The sequence below is a fragment of the Polistes dominula genome, unplaced genomic scaffold, assembly GCF_049000335.1.
Source record: "Polistes dominula isolate Pdom_NZ unplaced genomic scaffold, Pdom_raw_medaka contig_75, whole genome shotgun sequence".
Taxonomy (NCBI): Eukaryota; Metazoa; Arthropoda; class Insecta; order Hymenoptera; family Vespidae; genus Polistes; species Polistes dominula.
Genome location: NW_028301003.1, coordinates 3,789,949 through 3,813,579, shown reverse-complemented (window position 1 = coordinate 3,813,579; position 23,631 = coordinate 3,789,949). Strand labels below are relative to the sequence as shown.

Below are 23,631 nucleotides of genomic sequence, written 5' to 3'. Positions count from 1 at the left end.
TTATTTCGTGGTTAATATCTGCATGTTCTATGCATACATATGAGTTTCAATCATGCGTGTTTCCGTAGTCGTAAAATAAACAACTCGATTGAAAAGAAGCAAATCAAATAAAATGAAATTTGTAATTTACTCAAATCATTTTAAATTTACCAAAATTTGTAAATATGTGAATGTGAGTATGTGTGTGTGTTTTAATTATTATTTAAATCAAACATATATGCATACGATAATGTAAAATATGATGAGATAGATATTTGTTATCATACTGATGGAATTCTTGCATTTTTAAATGAAATAAACTTTCAAGTAGGTAGAATAAAGCTGATAATGATAAGGAATTGATAATTTATAATACAACGTTATTGTCATTATTATTTTTTATAAACAATTTCTGGAATTATGATGATAACAGTTAAGGAAAAAAGAAACAAAATGAAGAAAATTTTATTTTAATCGAACTATGATTGTAATTGGATTCATATACGTGATGTCATCAAAAATAAGTATTATAAAAAAAATGTTTATTTATTTATCTACTTGTAATATAAAAAAGAAAACTATCTGTTTGAATAGTAAGAAAATGTTGAAAATGTTGAAAATGTTGAAATAAAATCAGAGATAATTATTATCATCGAAAAAGGGGAAATCCAAGATGATTATGATCAATTAGATTTATAATTCTCACAATGTATCTTACAACAAGGAAAAATAAATAAAGATTATATGACACAAAGGTTAACTCCTCCTAATATTATTTCTTCCTCGTATAAAGCTACAAGATGAACTTACAACACTACGTTGAATTTTATTAACCGTGGGTGACACAAACTATTAAACAGAAAAATAAAAAGAAAAAGAAGGAAGCAAAATATAGTTTATTAGGTTATCGTGTTTAATCCAGAATGAACACGTGTCGTTAACCTAATCGTCAGGTATACACAAGTAAATGATTAAGTACTAAAGTTATCTAACTATATAAATCTTGTATCTATATTTATCAGTGTCAACTTTTTTGAGAAGTAATTAGAACAATTATGAAAATTATGGATTTTTCATATTTCAATATTTGTCATTGACGAAATATCATTTTATTATGTAATTTTATATATTAATATATAAATTAATATAATATTTTATATATTAATATTTATAAAAATAAACTAATTATATAAATAAATTATATAAATAAAAATAATATTTTTATAATATTAATATATAAAATTACATAAATTTAATATATTTTATAATATATTACATAAAATAAAATAAAAATTATATATAAATTTATATAAATTTATTTTTTTTTGTATTACCATATAAAATTACCTAAAAAATCATAAATAAATATATATGATTCATGTATATATATAAATTCTTATCAATAATTCTTATCAAAATTATCATGTAATAGAAATGCACTATGATTTGCCCATTTATATGGATAATTTGTACATTTCAATAAAATATAACAATTTTTTTTTATACATCTTGTAACCTAACACATACTCGTATTTTTAATAAAATCATTTCTATTTTTATTTATACTTTTATTAAAAAAAAAAAATGAGAAAAAGCATTGATTAATTATGGTTGGTTTATCGTAAATAATAAAATTCTTCTACTACAATTAACTTAATGACGATTTATGATTAATTTTCGATAACGATCTTTTTGATGTGTGTGTGTGTGTGTGTGTGTGTGTGTGTGTGTTGTGAGATTAATTGGATAGATAAATAAATATATAATAAATCTACTTGAGAAAATGTATCATGAAAAAAAAATAAAAAAATTAACAAAAGGTAATTTTATCTCGTACGTGCAACACTTCACGATACATCTGAATCTTATCTATCATTAATTAGGTATTCGAACTTGAAAAAGGACAGTTTGATAACTCAAAATTTATTGATTAATTTTTCTATCAATATGCAGTCATTCGAATATCTTTCAACCATCAATCTTCAAACCATTTTGAACCATTTATCATGTGGTCTCGACGTAGATCTTACTAGTACGTTTATTTTATTTTTTTTATTATTTAATTTATTTTAATATTAATCTTTTAATTTCTCTGCTTTACACAATTATTGCAACATTAAATAAAATAATTTCAAATATATTACATTTTTTACTGATGATTTAAAAAATGAAATTTTGTGATTTGTAAAGTACGTGTTAACAAAAAAAGAATAATTATTTCATAAGAATTAAGAATTTAGAAGAAAACCAATGGAAATTATTTGTTAAGCAACAAAAAAGTGAGATGTTTTATATCGATACATGCATAAACAATTATAGTGAGACAATTATTTCTGAATAAAACTAACTATCTTGAAGGTCGTCACGGTTATCTTTGCATAACACATGTGTACACACACATATACTCTATCATATATAAAGTTAATAATAATAATAGAGTATATATGTTGACAAAGATTTAAATAATCGATTTGGGAAAAACCGTTTAAGTAATTCGATCATTTATTTAATATTCAATGATTTGGAATATCATGAACTTTGAGACTTGTAATCTATAAATATTTTTTATCACATAAAATAATAATAATTATAACTAAAAAATTATATGCAAATAAAATTGATCTCACTATTGAAAACAAACTATGAAAAAAAATACTAAACGAATCTTTCTTTTAATTTTCAATTTTGTATATGAAATTAATAAGACGCAAAAAATAACAAAGTTTTGTATAAATCGTAAATAATAAAAATGAAGGAATATACAAGGTGACTAATATATTCGTAAAAAGTAAAGAAGGAATATTTCAAACGATTATATCAAACCAAGGCTTCTTCTCTTTCGTTTATGACGAAACAACGAGGAAAAATCAACGCATCATCAGCATTACTCTAAACATCAGTTTCAAATTGAACATGCTACGAGGTTTAGTATACTTCTCTGCTTTTCTTCACATCAGTCAAGAGACAGCTTTCGTTTCGTGCATTTTATCCTATTTCTATCTATTTAATTAACTACTATATACAAACAATTCTTTATCTATCTTATTTCTTCAAATTAAAAAAGAAAAACCAATTATTTATTCAAAAAAGAAAACAAAATCTTATTAAAACATTTAATTAAAAATTTAATTTTGCAAACATAAACAAGGTGAGTGTCTATCTCTTTAAATTAATTTTTAAAAGACATTCTTTTATATAAATAATTAATTATCTATTTAATATATATATATATATATATATATATATATATATATATATATATATATTTGTATAATAATTATAAACACGTTCCGTGCCATGTGTACTACCGGTGGTACACAAGTTTATTTAACACACTGACAATATATGTTTATAACAAATTTAATTCTGTAAAAAAATATTTCAATTAAAATATACAAAATGCAGTATAGAACAAAGTACATAAGTTGTTTAATTGTTATATTTATAATAATTAATAATTACATCTAATGATTGATTTTGTTCAAGCAAAATTAAGTGGCCTAAATAACAAATCAGATAAAAAGAGCTTAGCACGGACCGTGTTAAATAACAAAAAAAAGAGTATTATCTGTAAAATAATTATCATTCATTCTCTTTCTAACTTTTCTTTAATGTGTTAACGAGATGAGACATAAAACTCTACTTCTTTCTACTTATCCATCACGAACAGACAACTCGAGTGTACTTTTGTTTTTTTTCTTTTTCAAGAACAGTGTCTTAAGGACGTCCCTAATTGGATTCCAAGTGTTATACCTATCTTGTGTTCTTCTGATTCTTCTTCTTCTTATTCTACACTTATACCCATTCACTTTGTTTGTGTAAATACCACTTGTTGCTAGAGGACACATTAGAAAAGAGAATAGTTTCTTTTTATTTTTATTTTTTTTTTATATTTGTCTCTTCGTGAAGATAAATCTTCGTTCTTTATATATTTTTCTTAATTGGCAACTTGTTATATCTCGTTAAATAAAATACATCAACATTCTCGTTATTTTATTTAAGTACAAATAATTAAATTTAACAGATACAAAATAATATTTTTTAAGATAATATTCAGAACGTGACAAAACTAAAAGAATGTTTGTTAAAAGATTATATCTTACAGTCAAATAAATAATTTCGATTTTAAGAGGAAGCATGCGTATATATATTTATATCTCTTAAAAAATCAATAAGTGTAAGTGATAATCAAAAAAAAAAAAAAAATTAATATAAAAGACGGATTGTATCTTTGAACGTGTTTAGTATCAGGACTACGAGAATATTTTTCTTTACTTCTTATTCACAATTAAATTATCGTCACTATCTATTATCTATAAATCTATATGGAATTTATTCCGTTTTGTCTCTGACACTCACTCATTGCTATCACAAACTTTAATTTATCTATCCATTCTAAAGGCTCTCTCATTCGTAATTTCATAGTTCCAAGTGAAACATCGAAGTGTTAACAAGAAAAAAAACAAAGAAAAATAGTTATTCTTCTAAAACTACGAATTTTCATTCAAAAGTAAGTTAGATCTAAAAAGATAAAAATATAATAATAATAATTCATCTAGACATTTAATGAAACAAAAGTTCGATTGATAATAAGAATATCAAATATTTTCAAATATATTTTAACAGATTATCATTTAAATTAAATGTGAAATTAATTATATAAATTATAAAAAATTCGTAATGTAAAATATTGTAATTTTCTTTTAATAATATTATGTTTTGTATTATTATTTTTTACAGTATTACTATAAAAGGAAAAAATATTGCAAGCACATCAAAGATGACGGTCGAACAACAAACTACTTCAAATCCAATAAAAACTTCCCCAAATCCACTAGCCATAGCGTTTTCTGTTCTAACACATCTTCTTTTATTGACACCCGTAATATACATCGTTGTGCTATCAGTTAATACTTACAATACCTTTTCATGGCATCCAATATTAACAACGGTTGGGGTAAGAAACTTTCTAATCTTCTTTTATCTTCATTCATCGTTCAGCATTTTAAGTAGGCTCGTATTTGCCATAAAATATTCTACGGGTTTTACCTGGTATCTCATTTTTTTTATGTGGGCTCCACAAGACTTTCCAATCCCTTAATCTTCCCAAATAACGATAAAAAAAAGAAAATTATGCACATTAATTTGAATAATAATAAAAATATAAATTAATCCTTATTCGAGTAAGATGAACATCATGATTCTAAATTTACGTGTTGCACGTTTGTGTGTCAATTATAATAATTCAAAATCCAGCTATTTTTGATCCTGCGTGTTGGAATAAATTACAAAAGACAATCACAGGATGATTTGATAAAAGTGATAACACCTTAGTCAATAGCAAGTCATCAACTAAACACAGAAGTCAGAATAAATCTTTAGTGAATTGCAAATTACGTGTTGTGTGATTCTGAAAACAATTAATGATGTGGTAGTAAAAATGCATATATTACAACTACAATAACTATTATAATTTATCTTAAAAATGAACTATACCATTAAGAAGAAAAAATAAAAATCGCGTGATATACAAGTTTTCTTTTGAAGTTACATAAAATACTCGAATAAGGGGATTCTTTTTCTTTTGTAAATAAAAAACAAATACGAACCTAATCTTAGCAATGTTAAAAATACATGACCATGAATAATACATATATATAATAATAATTATTATAAATTCAAACAGATCGGCCTGTTGGTGTTGGAAGCAATTTATTGTGTATCGGGTGAAGCATATGTTTCTAAAAAAATGACACGAAAAAATCGAATATTGATTCACTGGGTTCTACAAACCTTAGGATTTCTTTTAACGTTAGCAGGTGTGCTAGTAATAATTGTAATGAAAGGTAAACATTCACACTTTACATCGGTGCATGGTAAACTCGGGTTAGCAGCAATGATATTATTTGCCATAATAATGATCAGTGGTTTATTTGCGGATAATACGAAATGGTTTTATCCCCGTATAAAACCAGTAACCATTAAGATCTATCACATTGTTGGCGGTATTTTGGTAACTTTAGTTTTATTAGCTGCATTGATCAATGGTACATACACCCATTGGTGGCCTCATACCAAATTAGGAAGAGATTTAACATTTGCATCGTTTGTAATTGGTACTGCATTTACCATGATCAAACCAACATTGGGTGCAGTATCCAAATGTAAATTTATGTTTCGCAAATCTACGCCAAATACGTGAATATTGTTTAATACATTTGGAATTGGTGTTTCATTGGTTAAATTATTGTTTTTAAGTTAAATCTCTTTTTTTATGATCAATTACGCGCGTTATCATCACGGATTATATTTAAACGTATAATGAGCATACGCGTAAGAATACGTGTAAGATAGTTTGCTATACTATCCATCTAACTCACACACACAAATAAAAAAAATATAATCTATGTTTTACGATTTTGTAATGCGTGCGGATCGTTATCATGGGATTAATGACACAAAAATATCGTTGGGTAATTGAACCATATGCCAAATGTGTCAGTAACATGATTTGTTGATCCGGTGATAAGATAGATGAAAATATATGATAGAAATAGTTGGGAAATTTTTACTAATTACAAATATGTACAACGATCAAAGTTATATTATAAAATGCCCTTTGACGAAAGATATTTTTATAAATTTATAGAAATAAAATTTAATTTAATGAGATATAGATCAAACAACATTCACGTTTATTACATGTAAATATAAGTAAATTAAATGTCTGTATTTTTATAATGAACGTCATTAAATTTATGTAAGAAAAAAATAGAAAAGAAAATAAATATGACTATATATTATATATATATTAATAAATAAAAAAATAATGCATGACGATTATAGGTGTTAAGTGCATTATCAATCGTATATATCAACACTTTATTAATTATGCACGCATCGTATGCATATACATAGAATGTATATATATATATATATATATATATATATATATCTTTTTTTCGTAAATGTATATATTAATATATTTTTATTCTAAATCTCACAACGTTTCTCTCCCTCTCTCCCTCTCTCTCTCTCTCTCTCTTTTTATTTCTTCCTTTCTTTCTCTTATATATTTATATATTTATCTATAATTTTATTAATAACTTTAACCACGTCATTTATAATTTGAATCTCTTATTTATAATTAATTTTATTTTTATATTTCGAGAGAATCTTCTTTTTTTCCCATTTCGATTAGCTTCTTTTCTTTCTCTCTCTCTCTCTCTCTCTCTCTCTCTCTGTCTATCTCACCTGACTTTTTTATGCTTATAACATTGTCCAACAACGTGTATACATATATATTTTTATATACATATATATCTTTATCTGTATTACGTATAATAATACGTGATTATTCGTACATATAACATATTTCTCTATCGTTTCCTTTAAATTTCTATATATCCTTGTGCTAATTAAAATGAATTAATTCTAACGTAGATTTTATTTATCCCATTTTTCTTTCTCTCTTTTACATACGCACAAACACACGCACGCATTCACACAGAAACATACTTCGTGTTTTTGCGTTTACAATTCCTTTCTCACACAAAGTTGTTTGTTCGTTTATTTGCATCATTTTTATTTAAATATTTTTATTTGAAATTATCAACACTCGAAATGTTTTTTCGGGGTAAAGATTAAAAAAATAAAATAACATTATTATAATATTAAACAAAAAGAAAACTAATTCTCAGAGAATATTTTATTTCTTTCTTTTAATTTTAATTCTGACTGAAAAAAAGAAATTATTTAAGACATTTGACCTAATATTTCATTAAAATGTTCATATGTTTATCTATCTATTTAATTTGTCTATTCATTAATTTATTTATTCATTTATTTATTGTGGTTACGTATTAGGAATTAGGCACTGGCAATTTGATTGTTACTAACTAAGGTTTTTTTCTAATCTTTCTGCGAATGAATGAGGAATATCCCATGAAGAAAGACATGGGAGAAAAGGTAGGGGGGACCATTTATAAGAAAAATGTGGTGATAATGATCTAAGATAATCAAATGATCGATTAATCCAAATCAAATTAATTGGATTTGATAATAAACAATAAACGAAATAATTAAATAAACAAACGTGCCGTTGCATTTGTTGATCAGAAAAGATAATATTAGATAAACAAGAAAGTTTGTGCCGTTTTTGCGTTAACATATCATACATATATATATCATCTATTGATCAAAACGACTAAAATTTTCTCTACTACTTAACAATAACAATAATAATAATAATAATAATAATTAATTAATTAATTTATAATAAATATTCTTATCTGTGTCTATTTTTTTTTGTTATACAAAGATTAACTTTCATACACATCTTTCAACTAACTGGGTTAATTTTTTAATATATAATTCAATAATATTTTATTTTCAATTATTTAATGAGATTTTTAAACGACAACAACAAGCCGGGTACATCTTTTATGTGTATTAACAATAATAATAATAATAATAATAATAATAATATTAATAATACATATAAATATTACTTCATCTCTTACTTTCTTTCTTTCATACATACATATACACACACACACACACACACGACATATATTCACGTACTATGTATCTATATTTTATTTCTATTAATCTTCATTTAATCTCTCTCTCTCTCACTCTCTTTCTCTCAATTGTTAATCTCTCCTTATTCTATTTCTCTAGGAAACGTTTTACTTTGTACTCTTCATTCTACTGGTTGCTCCTAGTGACGTAAATTCCGTAACAAATTACGGACGGTAATCACAGCTCAGTAGTATACAGTCACCTTTTCGATATATCGATTTATCGATTTCCATTAATACGTGGGTGAATTTATATATATATTATCTATGTAATTCTCTGTTTGTTTGTGTATGTATACATAAGAAACAGTAGAACGAAGCTATTTTTTATATAACGAAATATATATGTATATATATATATATATTTACTTTATTCCTTTTTCTTATTCTTTCTACTTCTAATTCTACTTCTTCTTCTTCTTCTTCTTCTTCTTCTTCTTCTTCTTCTTCTTAGAATCTGATCAATAAAATATATATATATATATCTTTTTTAATAATATACAGATAAATAAAAAAATAATTAAAATCCAATTGAACGATGCCCTTGATTTTTTCTATTTGCGAAGATGTAGCACCTGTATTTTATTTATTTATTAAATTTGTTATATAATGGTAATAATTATACTCTTTTTATTGTTCTCTCTTTCTCTCTTTTTTTCTCTATTTTTTATAAATTTGTTTTTATGTACCTGTATAATTTGTTACCTTGCGCAATTACCGATCATTTTACGTCACTTCTTCTTAAACCTATGCAGGACAATCATACACCTGAATTTCTTTTACTCTCTCTCTCTCTCTGTATCTCTTCTTTTTTTCTCTTTTTTCATTCTTTCTAACATTTCTTTAATTATTTTTATTGAATTCATTTATTCGTTTATTACTAGATTTAATTAATTCTTTCATCATTCTTAGATTATTATTATTATTATTATTATTATTATTATTATTATTATTATTATTATTATTATTAACGCACTAATTTTTAAATCATTTCTCTTATCAGAATTAAACACTATCCTATATACATACATATGCATATATGTGTGTATATAGGATGTTGATAATTATTATGTTTTTAATTAATAAATATTTCCATTCTCAATTGTAACATTTTTTTAACTTCACTTTTATTTTTTTTTTAACAAAATGCTTTGAACTTTTTAATTTTCTATATTTCTCTCTTAATTTCTATTTTTCCACATATAAAAATACGTATATAATTACTCTAAAAAATATTATTAAAAACAAAAAATTCTATTACTTAAAAATTATAAATTCAAACAACAACAAAAAAACTAAATAAAATATGATATATTTTATATCATAAATCGAAATCACAGATATTTAATAAACATCCTACATAATTCTATATATATATATTTTAATGTATGCACATACACAACAACTCATACACACACACATACATTTGAAACACCCACCCACATTTATCAATCACCCATAATCGATGCATTCATTCGTTTTCAGATATGAGTGAGCATTTTTAACGCACATAACGGGGTTTATTTATATTTAATATTATTCATTCATATCTTCTTAATAATAATAATATTTTTGGTTATTTATCTTCCACATTTTTTTTTTAAATTCTCTTTTTTATCAAACAACATCGTCTCTTTGTACGTAATACGTATAATAAACTCTGTTATGTGTACACCAGCGTATAATAGTCTATATATTATATTTATATATACATTTATTTAATATAAATATATATATATATATATATATATATATATATATATATATATATATATTATTTATATAAATAAATCAAGTAAGTCTCTTCAAACTGAAAAAAAATTAATAAATATTTAAATAAAAATCCACACATCAACCCTTAAGAATAAAATATATTTTTTACATAAAAATGTATTTGTCATTTAATTAAATAAATTCAATTTGAAGTGACTTATTTAATATATAATATATAAATATATGTATGTATATGTAACATACGTGTATATCCTATACATATATATATATATTATTAACGTGTAGGTGTCTCTTTCTCTCTTTGTTTATGTATGTATGTATGTATGTATGTATTACTACTATTATTATTATCTATTATATATATAATATATATATATATATATATATATATATATATATATATATATATATATATATTATGATAAACTTTAGCTAATAACACTTTAAAAACGGAGTTGACATAAAAAATAAATTATTACAATTTGGTTTAAACATTATTGACTGTACGTACACACAATGAAGTATCCTTTCATTCTGATTTAACTATCATTTTGTAATCATTCATTATCTCTCTCTTCTTTTTCTCTGTTTTTTTTTTTTATTTCTTTTTTCTATTCCTCACTTGATTTAATTATAAATTTCAATTTCAATTTAAATGGACGCGACCTGAGCTTTTTATCAAAATCTGAACGAACCTCATTTTGAAAATTCCCAAATTCCTGATTGAATTGTTTTTGATGCATTATTAACACATACATTCCTCGCAGTCTTTTCTCTGTGTATGTATGTGCGTGTGCGTGTGTGTGTATATATATATCTGAACATTTCATATTATTTTAACTCTCTTTTAGGTTCCTACGCTAAACACAATTCCATAATCTTGTTTTTTTATATTTTATGTCAAACATCATGGATTTTCTCTTAGTTGGAGAAAATAAGGAATAATTAAATAATTATTTAATCAATTCATTAATTATGTTATCAGTTCAATGCAATATTTGTCATCTCTTTTCTTTGATTCTTAAAAAAACACAAAACAAATTGTTTTTCTTCTTTTTATTTTCTATTTTTTTGTTTTTGTTTGCGAGCAATCAGTATTTTTATCTATTATATTTAATCTTGTAATCTCGTGAATGGTTTTTTTTTTAACAGACTAGTATCAAACACACTTGGATATGCAAATATTCGAATACAATTGAATAATCTCGATTAAGTTCACCTGTTATAAATATACTTTCTTTCTACTTTTTTGTAATCTCATTTGTAATTTTATTGATAAACTAATCGGTTGCTTTTTAAATCGGACATTATTACATTACTTTTCATTATTTAACTTTTCTATCATTATTATTATTATTATTATTATTATTATTATTATTGTTAATATTATTACTATTATTATTATTATTTTTGTTATTGTTTGTTGTAAATTTATCTTGCAACAAAAACTAACTTTATAATCTGTTCTTTCATCTCCTAAATATATATCATTCATTTAATTAATTTCATTTACTAATATAATTCATTCCAAGTAATTTCTATTTGCCATTTTAAATTTCATTTTTATATATTTTCTTTTAAAAAACAAAAATATATTAACTCAATAAAAAATAATACTCGTAGTCCCGAGAACGTGTTAATTGTATATACGTGTATATGTGTATGTGTGAATGTTTGTATTAACATATCTAAATAATAATTGCTTATCAATCATTTTGGAACAACACTCGTAGACACTTAAAATATCTTCTTTCATTTTTTGAAACATTCATTCGTGCGGAGTGATAAGGGGGATAGTGGTTGGCTGGAGAGGAGGGGATGGTAAATCTATCTAAATATCGAATATATTTATTCTCTAAGAGACAGCAAAAATAGGCAACAATCGATAAATATTGAAAAATATTTCATTGCAAATCCCATTCCGATTGTTGCAATCATTTTTTTTCTTTCATCAAATTTTTTCCACAAACCCTTTTTTTCGTACATTTTCTATACACACACAACAGTAATTGGAGGACATCGATAAGCTAAATGCAGGGAGAGGGGGTAATTAAGATAACATGAGTCAATCATGTCGAATAAATGAAAAAATAAAGATTTTCGATACGTAAAATTGAACATCATTCTTTTAAAATTATTTTATTTTGAGCACCACTGATATTTGCTACTACTAACCTACTTTCCATTCATTACCACGTGACACCACTCTAACTATCTTCGAATGAAACGATTGGAGGGGGTAACCCTCCAGCTGAGCGCGACCAGTGGTTCTCACACAACATCGATGAAAAATATTCGATTCAAAAAGAATTTATATTATCTAAAAAAAATAAAATTAATAAATAATTATTATTAAATGAAATGAGAGTCATCACTAGTGGTTCTTATACTTTATACAAAAATAATGTTGAAATGATGCAAAAATACAATTTATAAAAACACAAACTATCAATAAATGATTAAGAAATTCGAGATAAATTTCAAAAGAACGATGTTATTAATCGATATATAATAAATATATATACCCGTATCCGATAACTAGGATTATTAGGCTTCGCCTACATTTTTCTAATACAATCAATTAATAAAATTATATGACACTGATCATATATCCTTCTTTGTGACATTAGGAACGTAATACTGTCAATATATAATTTGTATATACTATATATATTTTCATTATTCCGACTGAAATGACCGTTTACTATTAGGCCTTGTAAATTTGTTAGCACGCGATTGATATATGTATATGTATTATTATTATTATTATTATTATTATTATTATTATTATTATTATTATTATTATTATAATTATTACGTGTTATCTTAAATATCCCGATAATTCTTTTATCGATCGTTTCTGAATATCCGAATAATAACACGCAAAAACACGACGTGAATCCATGGGAATATTTAATCATTTAAGTATATATGTTTAATATAACAAATCCGAGAACGAAACATTGTTACTCGATTTTAAATAAATAAATAAATGAATACAAAAAGTCACGATTAAAAAATAAACTCTACGAATTAATCTAACTTTGTTAAATATGACGAATCTCTAATCTTTATTTGATAATAATAATTGCAATAATAACGATAATACGAGATACCTATTAAAATAAAAAAAAGACAATTATTATAAATGAAATTTTAAAAGAATCCGAATAAGAAGCTTATTCATATTATTTATGAACACCCCATACACCGGGTGTCTCGATCAGGTCGCGTACGGTAATATTTTTATATGGACAGTACATTGATTTATCGTTGGCTAAATTTGAGATATATGTAATGTATTTATGTATGTAACGTGTATATGTAATGTAATGTAATGTAATGTAATGTAATGTAATGTAATGTAATGTAATGTAATGTAATGTAATGTATGCACCGATAATTTTACAAATCGCTTTTGTATTTTGTTCTTGTATTTATATCTTTTTATTTTTTTATTTTATTTTAATTTTTTTTTTGTTTTCTTTTTTTTCCTTACTTTTTCTTTGTTTCCTTAGAGCTTCGTATAAGCGCGCGCGCACACAAAACCACAATTTTTAAATATATTATTTTAATTATTGGCTAGTAGTGTTACTGGCAATAGACACCCGGGCAGATTGATCTTCGAAGATAAAGTGAACGTCGTGTCAGACCTGTTGGGAAGTAATTAGATCAGTTTTGCTTGAATTCTTGAGAATCGAAGGCCCAGGAAGCTTCTGTGTGGTACTTGTACCACCGGATGTTGGCTGAACCATCATTGGTTGACCGTTTACCAATACTATTGTGTCTCGTACTGAATCGTAACCACCTGGTGGGCCTAAATCAAATTTCAATTGATATCTAATAATAATAATAATAATAATAATAATAATAATAATAATAATAATAATAATAATAATAATAATAATAATAATAATAATAATAATAATATAATTATTGATCTATCCAATAAATATAGATTTTCATAATCTATAAATAAAATCAATGTTCACAATAACTCCTTTCTGCAAATACTCTGCATTGCAAACAAACACTATTTACAAATGAAACTAAATGGATTGTTATAAACAAAGAATTACTTATAGAAAATATATTAATCTACCTGGTGACGGTGTATGAGTGAGTGTCCTCGAAGGTGTTAATGTAATATTACGTGCAGAAGGACCCCAATCAGAAGTTGGTTGAAGCAGCATCTTAGCTCTACACCAAACACTCCTGTTCTTACTTTTACTTTGTTTAATCTTTCCACCTCTTTGAATGGTTGTTCTTGCATCGAGATCATCATCCTCGTCATCATCGTCGTCGTATTTTGGTCGTCGACGAGGACTTTTCAATTGACTCTGCGATTATATTTACAATCAAAGAAAACAGCATTTGATATACCAAATTTAGAAAAAGGATTCATACAGTGTTCATGAAAATGAGAAACTTACAACAGCCATACCAAGGATGACCATAACAGGCAGCATACCAACGACCCAACCAACTGCATCAGCCCATTTAGGATACACGTAAGCCCCATATTTTAAAGGTTCATATTCAACCCAATTGAAGAACAGAATAAAGAACAAAGCTGCAGGAGTAACAACTTTCCACATCCACGTCCAAAAGAATCTCCAAAGACGACCACGTGGTCCGATCATTTTTTGAACATCGTCGAGAAATCTATCAGCTCCGTAAATCCATGCAACTAGTATACATTCACTTATGGCAATTAATAGGACAGACCAATTCGCTGCATATTTATCCATCAATTGTAACCAATACATGCCAGCCTAAAGAAAGATAGTTAATGCATAAATAAAGTGCAGTTCTTTTTTTAAATGAATGACAAATTCTTTGAAATTTCTCTTACATTAGTTGTGAAAATAATACCACCGGCATAACCGAGTACAGCAGCTGATAGGACCACCCAAAATTTGTAATTCCTTAAGGCTGGTATGCCATCAAGAATGGCGGTGGTAACAGTCTCCATTAATGCGAATTGCGAATCCAATCCCAGGGTCAATAACATTACGAAGAATAGCAATGACCAAAGTGGGGCAACAGGTAAACGAGCTACAACCTGTTTATTTGTTACGTTAACAATTTAAGACACTTTGAAATATATCCAAATTCATATTATTACAAATAACTTACTTCAGGATAAACTATAAAAGCTAAACCAGCTCCTTGATCGACAACAGATGCAACCGGTACTGAAAGTTCGTGAGCAAGGAATCCAATAACAGAGAAAATGACTAGACCAGCGAAAAAGGAAGTTCCAATGTTGCTAACGGCTACTATCAAGGAATCCTTATAACAGTTGTTGGTAAATTTGTTGTAAGAACTCAAAGTAATCAATCCACCCCATGCTGGACTCAAGGCAAAAAATATTTGAACAGCTGCGTCACCCCAAACTTTAGCCGACATCAATCTTTTCCAATCAGGGGTCAGATAAAATAGTATACCCTCATTAGCACCGGGAAGTAAAATGCCTCGACAAAAGAGAGCGATCTAATAATACAAAAATGATTATATTATTAAACTTCTCATTTGTTTTTTATTTAAAATCAAAAATTCATTCGTTGCAATGGAAAAATTAAATGATAAAGAAGATGTAACTTACTAAAACGACATAAGGAAAGAGAGCAGTAAAGTAAACAACTTTGCCGGAGCTTTGAACACCTTTACTCAAACACAAGAATACGATAACCCATGCTAAAAAGAGACTGGCAGCTATGGATGGTCGAATCATGCCAGTTTCTTCGATACCACTGCTTAATCCCAAAACGTGATTACTAAAATACAGATACAACAATCAGATCAATACTTATAAATCTAAATAAGTATATCAAATATTCATCATTTCATTTACTTAAAATATTCCTCAGCTGGTGGTCTTCTAATAGCATTAGTAATATTCTCGATGGTCAATCCCATCGAGGCCATTTGCGTAGAATTCAAACACTTTCTTTTGTAATAATAAGCATCCTCAATACTGCAGGCCTTTGCTGCATCAGGCATGTAACAATCCACGGTACTCCAAGAATCGTCACATTTCGCCCAAGGTAATTCACCAGCACCTACACCAAAGTCATCGTAAAAGCCATGCATTTTATTATTTATAAATTAATAGGATCATCGTAAGATCAAATATACCAACCAACGACCGAGGCAAAAATATAATAGAGAGTCCAGGCAATGATCAAATTGTAATAGAGCATTACGACGGAGCTAACGAGTACCATTCCATAGCCCAAACCACGAAGAAGAGGGCAGAATCTTTTATAAGCCGCTACTGGACCAAGACTAGCGAACTGACCTGTTGGAGAAAATACGATAACGTGGAGGAAATCGATAAAACGAATGATAACAAGTCTCGCTACTTCCACTTTTTACTCTCCTCTACACTCTTCTTAATGCCTCGCCTAACGTTCGATAATTTACCATGTAATATACCATCTAATTACCATAATCAATACAAGTAGTCTTGGTATATCCCAAAATAGTATTACCGATAGACTACATCAGACAAATAGAATGATTCGACTTAAACAATTTTTAGCACGCATATCTAACGATAGTTTATTTATATTTTTCAAGAAATTTGTAATTAAACAAGAGTTATTGGAATTTTTTATTGTAGTTTATATTTTGATCTTACCCAAGGAAAGTTCCATAAACATGAGTGGCAATCCAGCGATGATTAGCATCACCGTGAATGGTATTAAGAAGGCTCCACCACCATTAGAATAACAAAGATAGGGAAATCGCCAAACGTTGCCAAGACCGACACTATATCCCAAAAGTGATAAAAGGAAATCAAATTTCCCTGTCCACGTACCACGCTCCGGATGATCATCCTCACTACCTTGCAACGGAGCTTGGCTATTTGCCACAGAGTACTTGTCTTCGTTCTACAAATGACACCCAATCACAAATATGCATCTCCTTCTCACGTTTGACCAAAATTATTGGAATTTCTTTTCATAAATATAATAAAACTTACTTCCCAGTCCAAATAAGGACGAATCCTCGGAGATGCTTCCTCCATATTTCCTTCTCTAAGGACTACTCGTTAAAAGTTAGATTCCAAATATCTCGAGTGATATCTTCTTCTCTTCATGATCTCAAATATATCTCGATAGCTGGAAGAAAATCTCACCGAAGATACAAGCTAAGGAAAGTTCCTTCTTCCATCGTGTTAATCAAAATCGATTAGATCAATCGAACACTCTGTGAAAAAGTTCCTTTCAACGTTCCTTTCGATGATTCTCCGATGATGATGGAACGATCCAAGCTGAGTGTTCATCTTTCCGGTTGCACCACTACCTTTCAGACACGTCCAATCTAAAATCCCACTTTCAATTCTCGTCCTTGATATGTGTAGGCTGTTCAATTTCCAGGAGAAAAGAACACGCGTCAATAGCAGAGCGAACAACAATAAAAAATAACGAAACACCTTTCGATTTTTCTAACCCTCACACTTACGAATACATTAAAAAATTTTCAATTGAATAACGAAATTCCAAATTATGCAAGCCCTGATTCATCCTAAATAATCCACAATTTATTCAATTTAAATAAACAATTTTCGATCCTTCAAATACCATAAAAAAAAATAAAAATTCAACAATCAATAAAAGTTTAATCTTTTAATTTTTTCGATAACTATTGACAGGGACAATAAATTGCAAACGAATAATTCTTTCTCACATTCATTCGAGGTGTGTAAGTATGAATCGATTGTTTACATCTCTTCCTCTCTCTTTCTTTCTTTCTACAACCTAACAAACTAACCAAGCGATCAACCTCCGCATTCTATTCGATTCACATTCTCACATTTGTCGTCATCTTTACGAAAGTTTATTATAGTTGTTGTTATCGTCATTGGTGTTAAAATGCTGCATAACAATATTACTGGGTCGGATACCAATTATCGAACTCTTAACAGGTATTATCAAGTTCATACTAGCATGGGTACAATACATGGAAACGCAATAACGTTGCTATATATTTCCACGGTTAACGTTGTTGATAGTATTTCTGGTACTTTGTACATGACAGTTTGAGTCACACGGTATTTCTTTACCCCGCCCACATAGACTTTACAACACCCTCCCTTCAACCCCCAACACTCTCCTCTGTATGCTTGAATAGACACCTATGACCTTGGATTTATGAGTTTAACCCTAAAAACAAAAACGTCTTCCTTCGTTTTTTCCAATAGTATCATTTATAATAAGTGCATATAAATTTCTCTATATATGTGCATATGTTTGTATATATTTATATGTATATATCTGTGTGAAAGAGCAAACAGAGAACAGAGTCAGCCGATCGTGTGTCCTTGTAACAAAAGATTCATGAGAAGTTTTAATAATCCCTGTGCAATTTCGAAACAATCCCTTACACCCTCTATCTCTATCTATCTGTTTTTTTTCTTTCTATCAGACATTCACAAACAAATTCGACCTTCTACAGATGTTGAACAATAATTAGCAATAACCTACATTTTTTTATTATAAAAATACTAGAACATATAAAACATAATATCGATTACTATTTGACAAACATTTAATTACCGTTTGATGAGAGAAAAATTTTTTTTAACGTTTGGATAATAATGTAAATTTATTTCCTATAAAAAAGTTTTATTATTCTAAAACGCATCTTGTTCTAAATGCACTTATGTAGAATATCAAAGCTTTAATGTGAAAGTATGTGTTAATAATTTGATGAAATAAATTCAAGGAAGATAAGAAAAAGTTATTACGTTTTAGAAAAATACACAAATACATAGACAATTCCTAACCATTGTAGTGATGTAATTACGTATATCTATGATACGATTATATCATTTACGAGGACTACTACATTGGCAATCTAACGTGAGTGTAAAAAGAAAGCAATCACTTTGGATTAATCTCATGATAACGAACTTTATCGTTTAAAACTTCAACATTTTAGAAATGATTATCTAGTCTTAAAATGGCTCGTGAAATAATAGCTCTTTAAGCTGTATTTTTAGAAATCAATTATATCTAAACGTTGTTGTTTCACGAATCCCCAACCAACACCGAGAAGAACTGAACTAACTGTTATTGGTTCGGAGCTACACAGTTACGTGGTCTCGATCCGGTCAATCGCAGAATAAATGGATTCTTTATAGGTAGAAAGAGATAGAAACAGAGAGAAAGAGAGACTCATCGAATGGGAATAGAAAACAATTTACCTAAACATTTTAAAGGAACAACATGGGCGCCGACGTTAAATGATTTACTCACTGAACAATTTATTTTCTTCCTATAGGAAAAAAAGTGTCCTAGTTTCGTGCTCACTTGAATCGTATCTATAAAATTGTTTAAACCATACGAAACCAACAAATTACCACCCCGTAAATTAAAAAATAATACAATGATCTAACATGTCTCCTCTTCGTGATAAAAAAAAAATAAAAAGATAGAGAGAGAGAGAGAGATATTTGCGTTTATAGAAAATAATTTAATTAAACGTTCTGAAAAAACAACAGAAAAGTATTTTATTTTCGCGTGTTACTTACAATAAGATCATATCTTTGATTAATTAATATTCTTGAAAAGACTATGTAAATGAAATGAAACAATGCATCTCCGATAGAAATATTATGAACAAATTAGTGACCCCTCTCTCTTTCTTTCATTTTCTTTTTTTCATTAATTCTTTAACACACACCTGACACACCTCCTTTTCCTCTTGCTGGGAAACGAATTAAACACTTTGTGGTAACACTCTCTTCCACGTCTTCTTGTCTAAATAACGAAACGAAATCCAAGTATTCGAAATGATCGATGATCAGCTGTAATAAGAGGTAACAGCGCCGACATTGTACCAACTACGAGAGAACAAGCGATGCATTCGCTCGTGGCGAACGTGGAGAACGTGGTCGTGCCAAGGTCAGACGACATACACTCTTGTCACTGGACTTCAGGGTCACGGACGACTGTTATCAGCAATATCGATGAAGAACAAGAATATTAAGAAGAGAACGAACGACGAAGAAACGCGTCACGATTAAACGTGCGTCACGAGCGTTTATTAACGCCACGATGATATCTTTCCTCTCTCACATCGAGTAGTAGTAGTAGTACATCGTACCAAAATGACTATCTTCTGAAGATTAACCGGAAAAACGAGACATAAATAGGGATGGAAAATAGGAAAAAACTAATAATAACATTTGCACTAGAGGGGATATAATAAGATAAGATAAAAGATGAAAAATATTATAAAAGGGGGATGATAGAATCGATAGAAATAGTTAAGAAAAAAAATATAACAAGAGGAGAAAATATATGAAAATTAGAATTGATAGAAAAGAAATGGGGTAAAGTAAAAAGATAGAAAAAGATAGTGAAAGGGATAGAAAGAGAAGGAGAGAGAAAGAGAGAAAGAGAGAGTGCGTGCGTAAGGTAATGACAGTCGCGAAAGAGAGACAGGGCGGACAGTGAAAATGGTCCGTGCCCGGGCAGCCAGCCAGCCCGCCAGCCAACTTGCTTATGGGAGCTTTTCTACTTGCAGCCACCCCTCTAACAAACCCCGCACGCTCAGCCCTGTCGAGCCTCGAACTCCACTTGGATCGATCGATGTTACTGCGAGCTGCGTCCTACCCTAAACCTTGCTTGCACTCTTTCCCTCTCACTCACTCTCACTTATTATATCTATCCCTCTCTCTCTCACACACACTCTGATTCTCAAAGTCCTCCGTCACCTCGTTACTCGCCTTCACCTACTGCCTTTTCTCTCTTACTCTCTCTATCGTTCTTTATTTATTTTTCTCACCGTTTTTCTCTATTTTTGTTTTCTTTTTTCTAACCCCTCCCTCCCTCCCTCCCTCCCTCCCTTTCTCTTTCACTCTCTGTCCCTCATTTTTTGATCATCATATCCTCATTCTGAACTTCCCAATTAACCCAGGTATCGACACCACCAAGTTCTCCCATCCACGGAAACGAATCTTCCACCCTCTACTTATTCTTCCATGATATCTTTCGACTTGTGAACTGATTGCTTTTATAGATATGATCCTTTTCTTTATCTTTTTTTTTCTTTCTTCATACTATTTTTTGTTGGATGATAAAAAATGGAATGATTTTATGATACCCATAATGAGATCGTGGAAAACTTTTGAAAAGAAAAATCTCACTCACTCTCTCTTTCTCTTTCTACCTTTCTTTTTTATACATACATATATATTTTTCTTACTTACTTACTTATACATTTTTATTTTCTTTATCTTTTTCTGTTAAAAATTCAAAGATTTTTAATTTAATCTTCGTAAGAAAAAAATATATATATGCTGAGATCATTAAATCTAGTTTATCTTTTACTTATGTGTTTGTACTTTATGTTTCTTAATAAAAAAATAAAATAAAATAAAATAAATCTATCATATCTATAAGAAATGTGTATTGATATCGTTAAAATTTCAGGATAAGAATGATATCTCTCTCTCTTTCCCTCTCTCTTTCTATTGTTTTCTCTCAATGTCATGTTTATTCGGACGAATATAATACGAAGTAATAAATTTCAGAAAACCTGGCAAGCATTAAAGAAATTACACGGAAGAGTGGTTCGTGCATTCGGACGTTTGTTTCAAAATCGACGTTCGTCCTGACGTCAGACTCGACACCAAAGGTAGAATGTCAGACGTTTGACGATGTATCATCGCTCGAAAATTTTAAACCCCCTATAAATTTATCTACATATAGGTATGAAAATTTATCTAACAAGAAAAAAGAAAATAAAAAGGAAAGTCAAGACGTTCGATCAAAGTCTTATTTCTTATCCGATACGGAAAAATGAAAAATATTTCGCTTTACTGGAATGCAAAAGAGAAAAAAAGACAAATTATCCTTTTTTAAATTTCTCACTAGTTTTTACTCTCTCAAAAATAAAAAATAAAACAAGAACAAAAATCACACACGTTTAAATCACATTTTATTAGAATTACTTTAAAAAAAAAAATAAAGTTACTCTCTCTCATAATTATTATTATTATTACTATTATTATTATTATTTTTAATGGGCAGTATAACATACGACATTTTACAATTCACCCTATTTATTTCTTTATTTTATTTTTTAATTTTTCTAATTATTCAAAGAAAAAAAATCACTCTCATTATTATTATTTCTAACGGCCAGTATTACGTAGGAGTATTTCGTAGCTCCTTTGTTATTTTCCCTATTTTTGAAAAATTCTTCTTTTATTAATAGCGTTAAAAAAAAAAAAAGAAAAAAACGTCACTCGTTATTATTACTATTATTATTATTTTTTTTTTTTTCCAAACTAATACGCGTATTTACTCTTCCCGCCCCCCTCGGCATTCCATTAAATACGATATCGGTTCATTTTCATCGTGATTATTCTTCGTTTTCTATTGCGTTATTTATCGTTAGAAATATTCAAGGATGTGGAATAATTCGTACGACACACATACATATAAAAAATAAACAACTATTCGACCCTGTACAATAAGACTTTGTTAGACTTTGTTAGAGAAGCGACTGAATAATTTCCCGAGAGTAACACGATAAGAAGAGAGAAAGAGAAAAAAAATATAAAGAAAGAAAAGAAAGAAAGAAAAAAAAGTTTATTTTTTTTTATCCCTTTGGGGGTAAAACTCAGCGAGGGTCAAAGAAGAATACCGCGTAAGAAGCAACCGGAAACGAAAAGTACGCTAAAGGAAAAGCTAAGGAAGAAGGTCAAATCACTTCTATCGAAGATCTTTTATTCCTTGAAAGAGTGAAAGAGAAAGAAAGAAAATAAATGGAAGGGGTAAAAAAGAAAGAAAAAAACAGAGGAAATAAGTCCCTCCTCCCACCGACCCGTTTCCTTTTTTCTTTTTTTCTTTCTTTCTCACTCACTTTTTTACGAATCTCCGCATTAAACTGTAAAAAGGGTGTTGTAGTTAGGGCTCGAGAGAAAAATAGAGTTAGTGAATGTGTGAGTGAGTGAGAAAGAAAAAAAGGGATGATGTTCACTCTCGAGTTGTAAGGGCTCGATAGGTATTATCGATCGTACCGTGTCGTCTTCTATCGAGATTCATAATGCTCCTTTCGTTCGTTCGTTCCTTCATTCTCCAAAAAACAAAAATGAGCTGGCTTGGTTATTGATCATTTCGACGTTCACCGATAAATATGTCACGTCACGTGATATTCGATATAGAAAGAAGTAAGATAAACACTTTCGAACGTTAATACCTTCCTTACTTCTTTCTATATCTTACCATTGTTATTGTCTATTCGTTTTCTCATTTATTTTTTTTTTAATTTTCACGCGTGCAAAAATTCATTTCTAATTAAAATAAATACG

General features: G+C 28.2%; 2 protein-coding genes across 7 annotated transcripts; one reads left to right on the top strand and one right to left on the bottom strand.

Annotated features, from left to right (window-relative positions):
- Positions 1-2,815: 2,815 nt before the first annotated feature.
- Positions 2,816-10,721, top strand: LOC107070970 (transmembrane reductase CYB561D2). 2 transcript variants are annotated; one of them, XM_015329554.2, is made up of 4 exons: positions 2,816-3,127; positions 4,405-4,489; positions 4,720-4,936; positions 5,666-10,721. In XM_015329554.2, the coding sequence occupies exons 3-4, from the start codon at positions 4,760-4,762 to the stop codon at positions 6,179-6,181; spliced, it is 693 nt and encodes a 230-aa protein (XP_015185040.1). In that variant the 5' UTR covers positions 2,816-3,127; positions 4,405-4,489; positions 4,720-4,759; the 3' UTR covers positions 6,182-10,721. The 2 variants fall into 2 exon arrangements, with proteins under 2 accessions (XP_015185040.1, XP_015185042.1); XM_015329556.2 differs by lacking the exon at positions 4,405-4,489 and having other exon boundaries at positions 2,817-3,127.
- Positions 7,185-20,839, bottom strand: LOC107070973 (sodium- and chloride-dependent glycine transporter 1). 5 transcript variants are annotated; one of them, XM_089173897.1, is made up of 12 exons: positions 20,149-20,839; positions 19,992-20,068; positions 17,287-17,668; positions 16,942-17,194; positions 16,441-16,599; positions 16,153-16,360; positions 15,904-16,075; positions 15,435-15,791; positions 15,151-15,360; positions 14,729-15,070; positions 14,398-14,635; positions 7,185-14,112 (listed from the first exon to the last, which is right to left on the bottom strand). In XM_089173897.1, the coding sequence occupies exons 3-12, from the start codon at positions 17,329-17,331 to the stop codon at positions 13,943-13,945; spliced, it is 2,154 nt and encodes a 717-aa protein (XP_089030023.1). In that variant the 5' UTR covers positions 17,332-17,668; positions 19,992-20,068; positions 20,149-20,839; the 3' UTR covers positions 7,185-13,942. The 5 variants fall into 5 exon arrangements, with proteins under 5 accessions (XP_089030023.1, XP_089030024.1, XP_089030025.1 ...); XM_089173898.1 differs by having other exon boundaries at positions 17,287-17,638; XM_089173899.1 differs by having other exon boundaries at positions 17,287-17,627.
- Positions 20,840-23,631: the final 2,792 nt, after the last annotated feature.

What these genes read in the sequence shown, in the direction of transcription:
- LOC107070970 (XM_015329554.2), top strand. Translation starts at nt 4,760, where the DNA reads ATGACGGTCGAACAACAAACTACTTCAAATCCAATAAAAACTTCCCCA. An exon ending in CAATATTAACAACGGTTGGG is followed by an intron (nt 4,937 to 5,665) that starts GTAAGAAACTTT and finishes AAATTCAAACAG; the next exon opens with ATCGGCCTGTTGGTGTTGGA.
- LOC107070973 (XM_015329559.2), bottom strand. Translation starts at nt 17,331, where the DNA reads ATGGAGGAAGCATCTCCGAGGATTCGTCCTTATTTGGACTGGGAA. An exon ending in TATTTTTGCCTCGGTCGTTG is followed by an intron (nt 16,361 to 16,440) that starts GTTGGTATATTT and finishes ACTTTGGTGTAG; the next exon opens with GTGCTGGTGAATTACCTTGG. An exon ending in CTTTTATAGTTTATCCTGAA is followed by an intron (nt 15,361 to 15,434) that starts GTAAGTTATTTG and finishes ACAAATAAACAG; the next exon opens with GTTGTAGCTCGTTTACCTGT.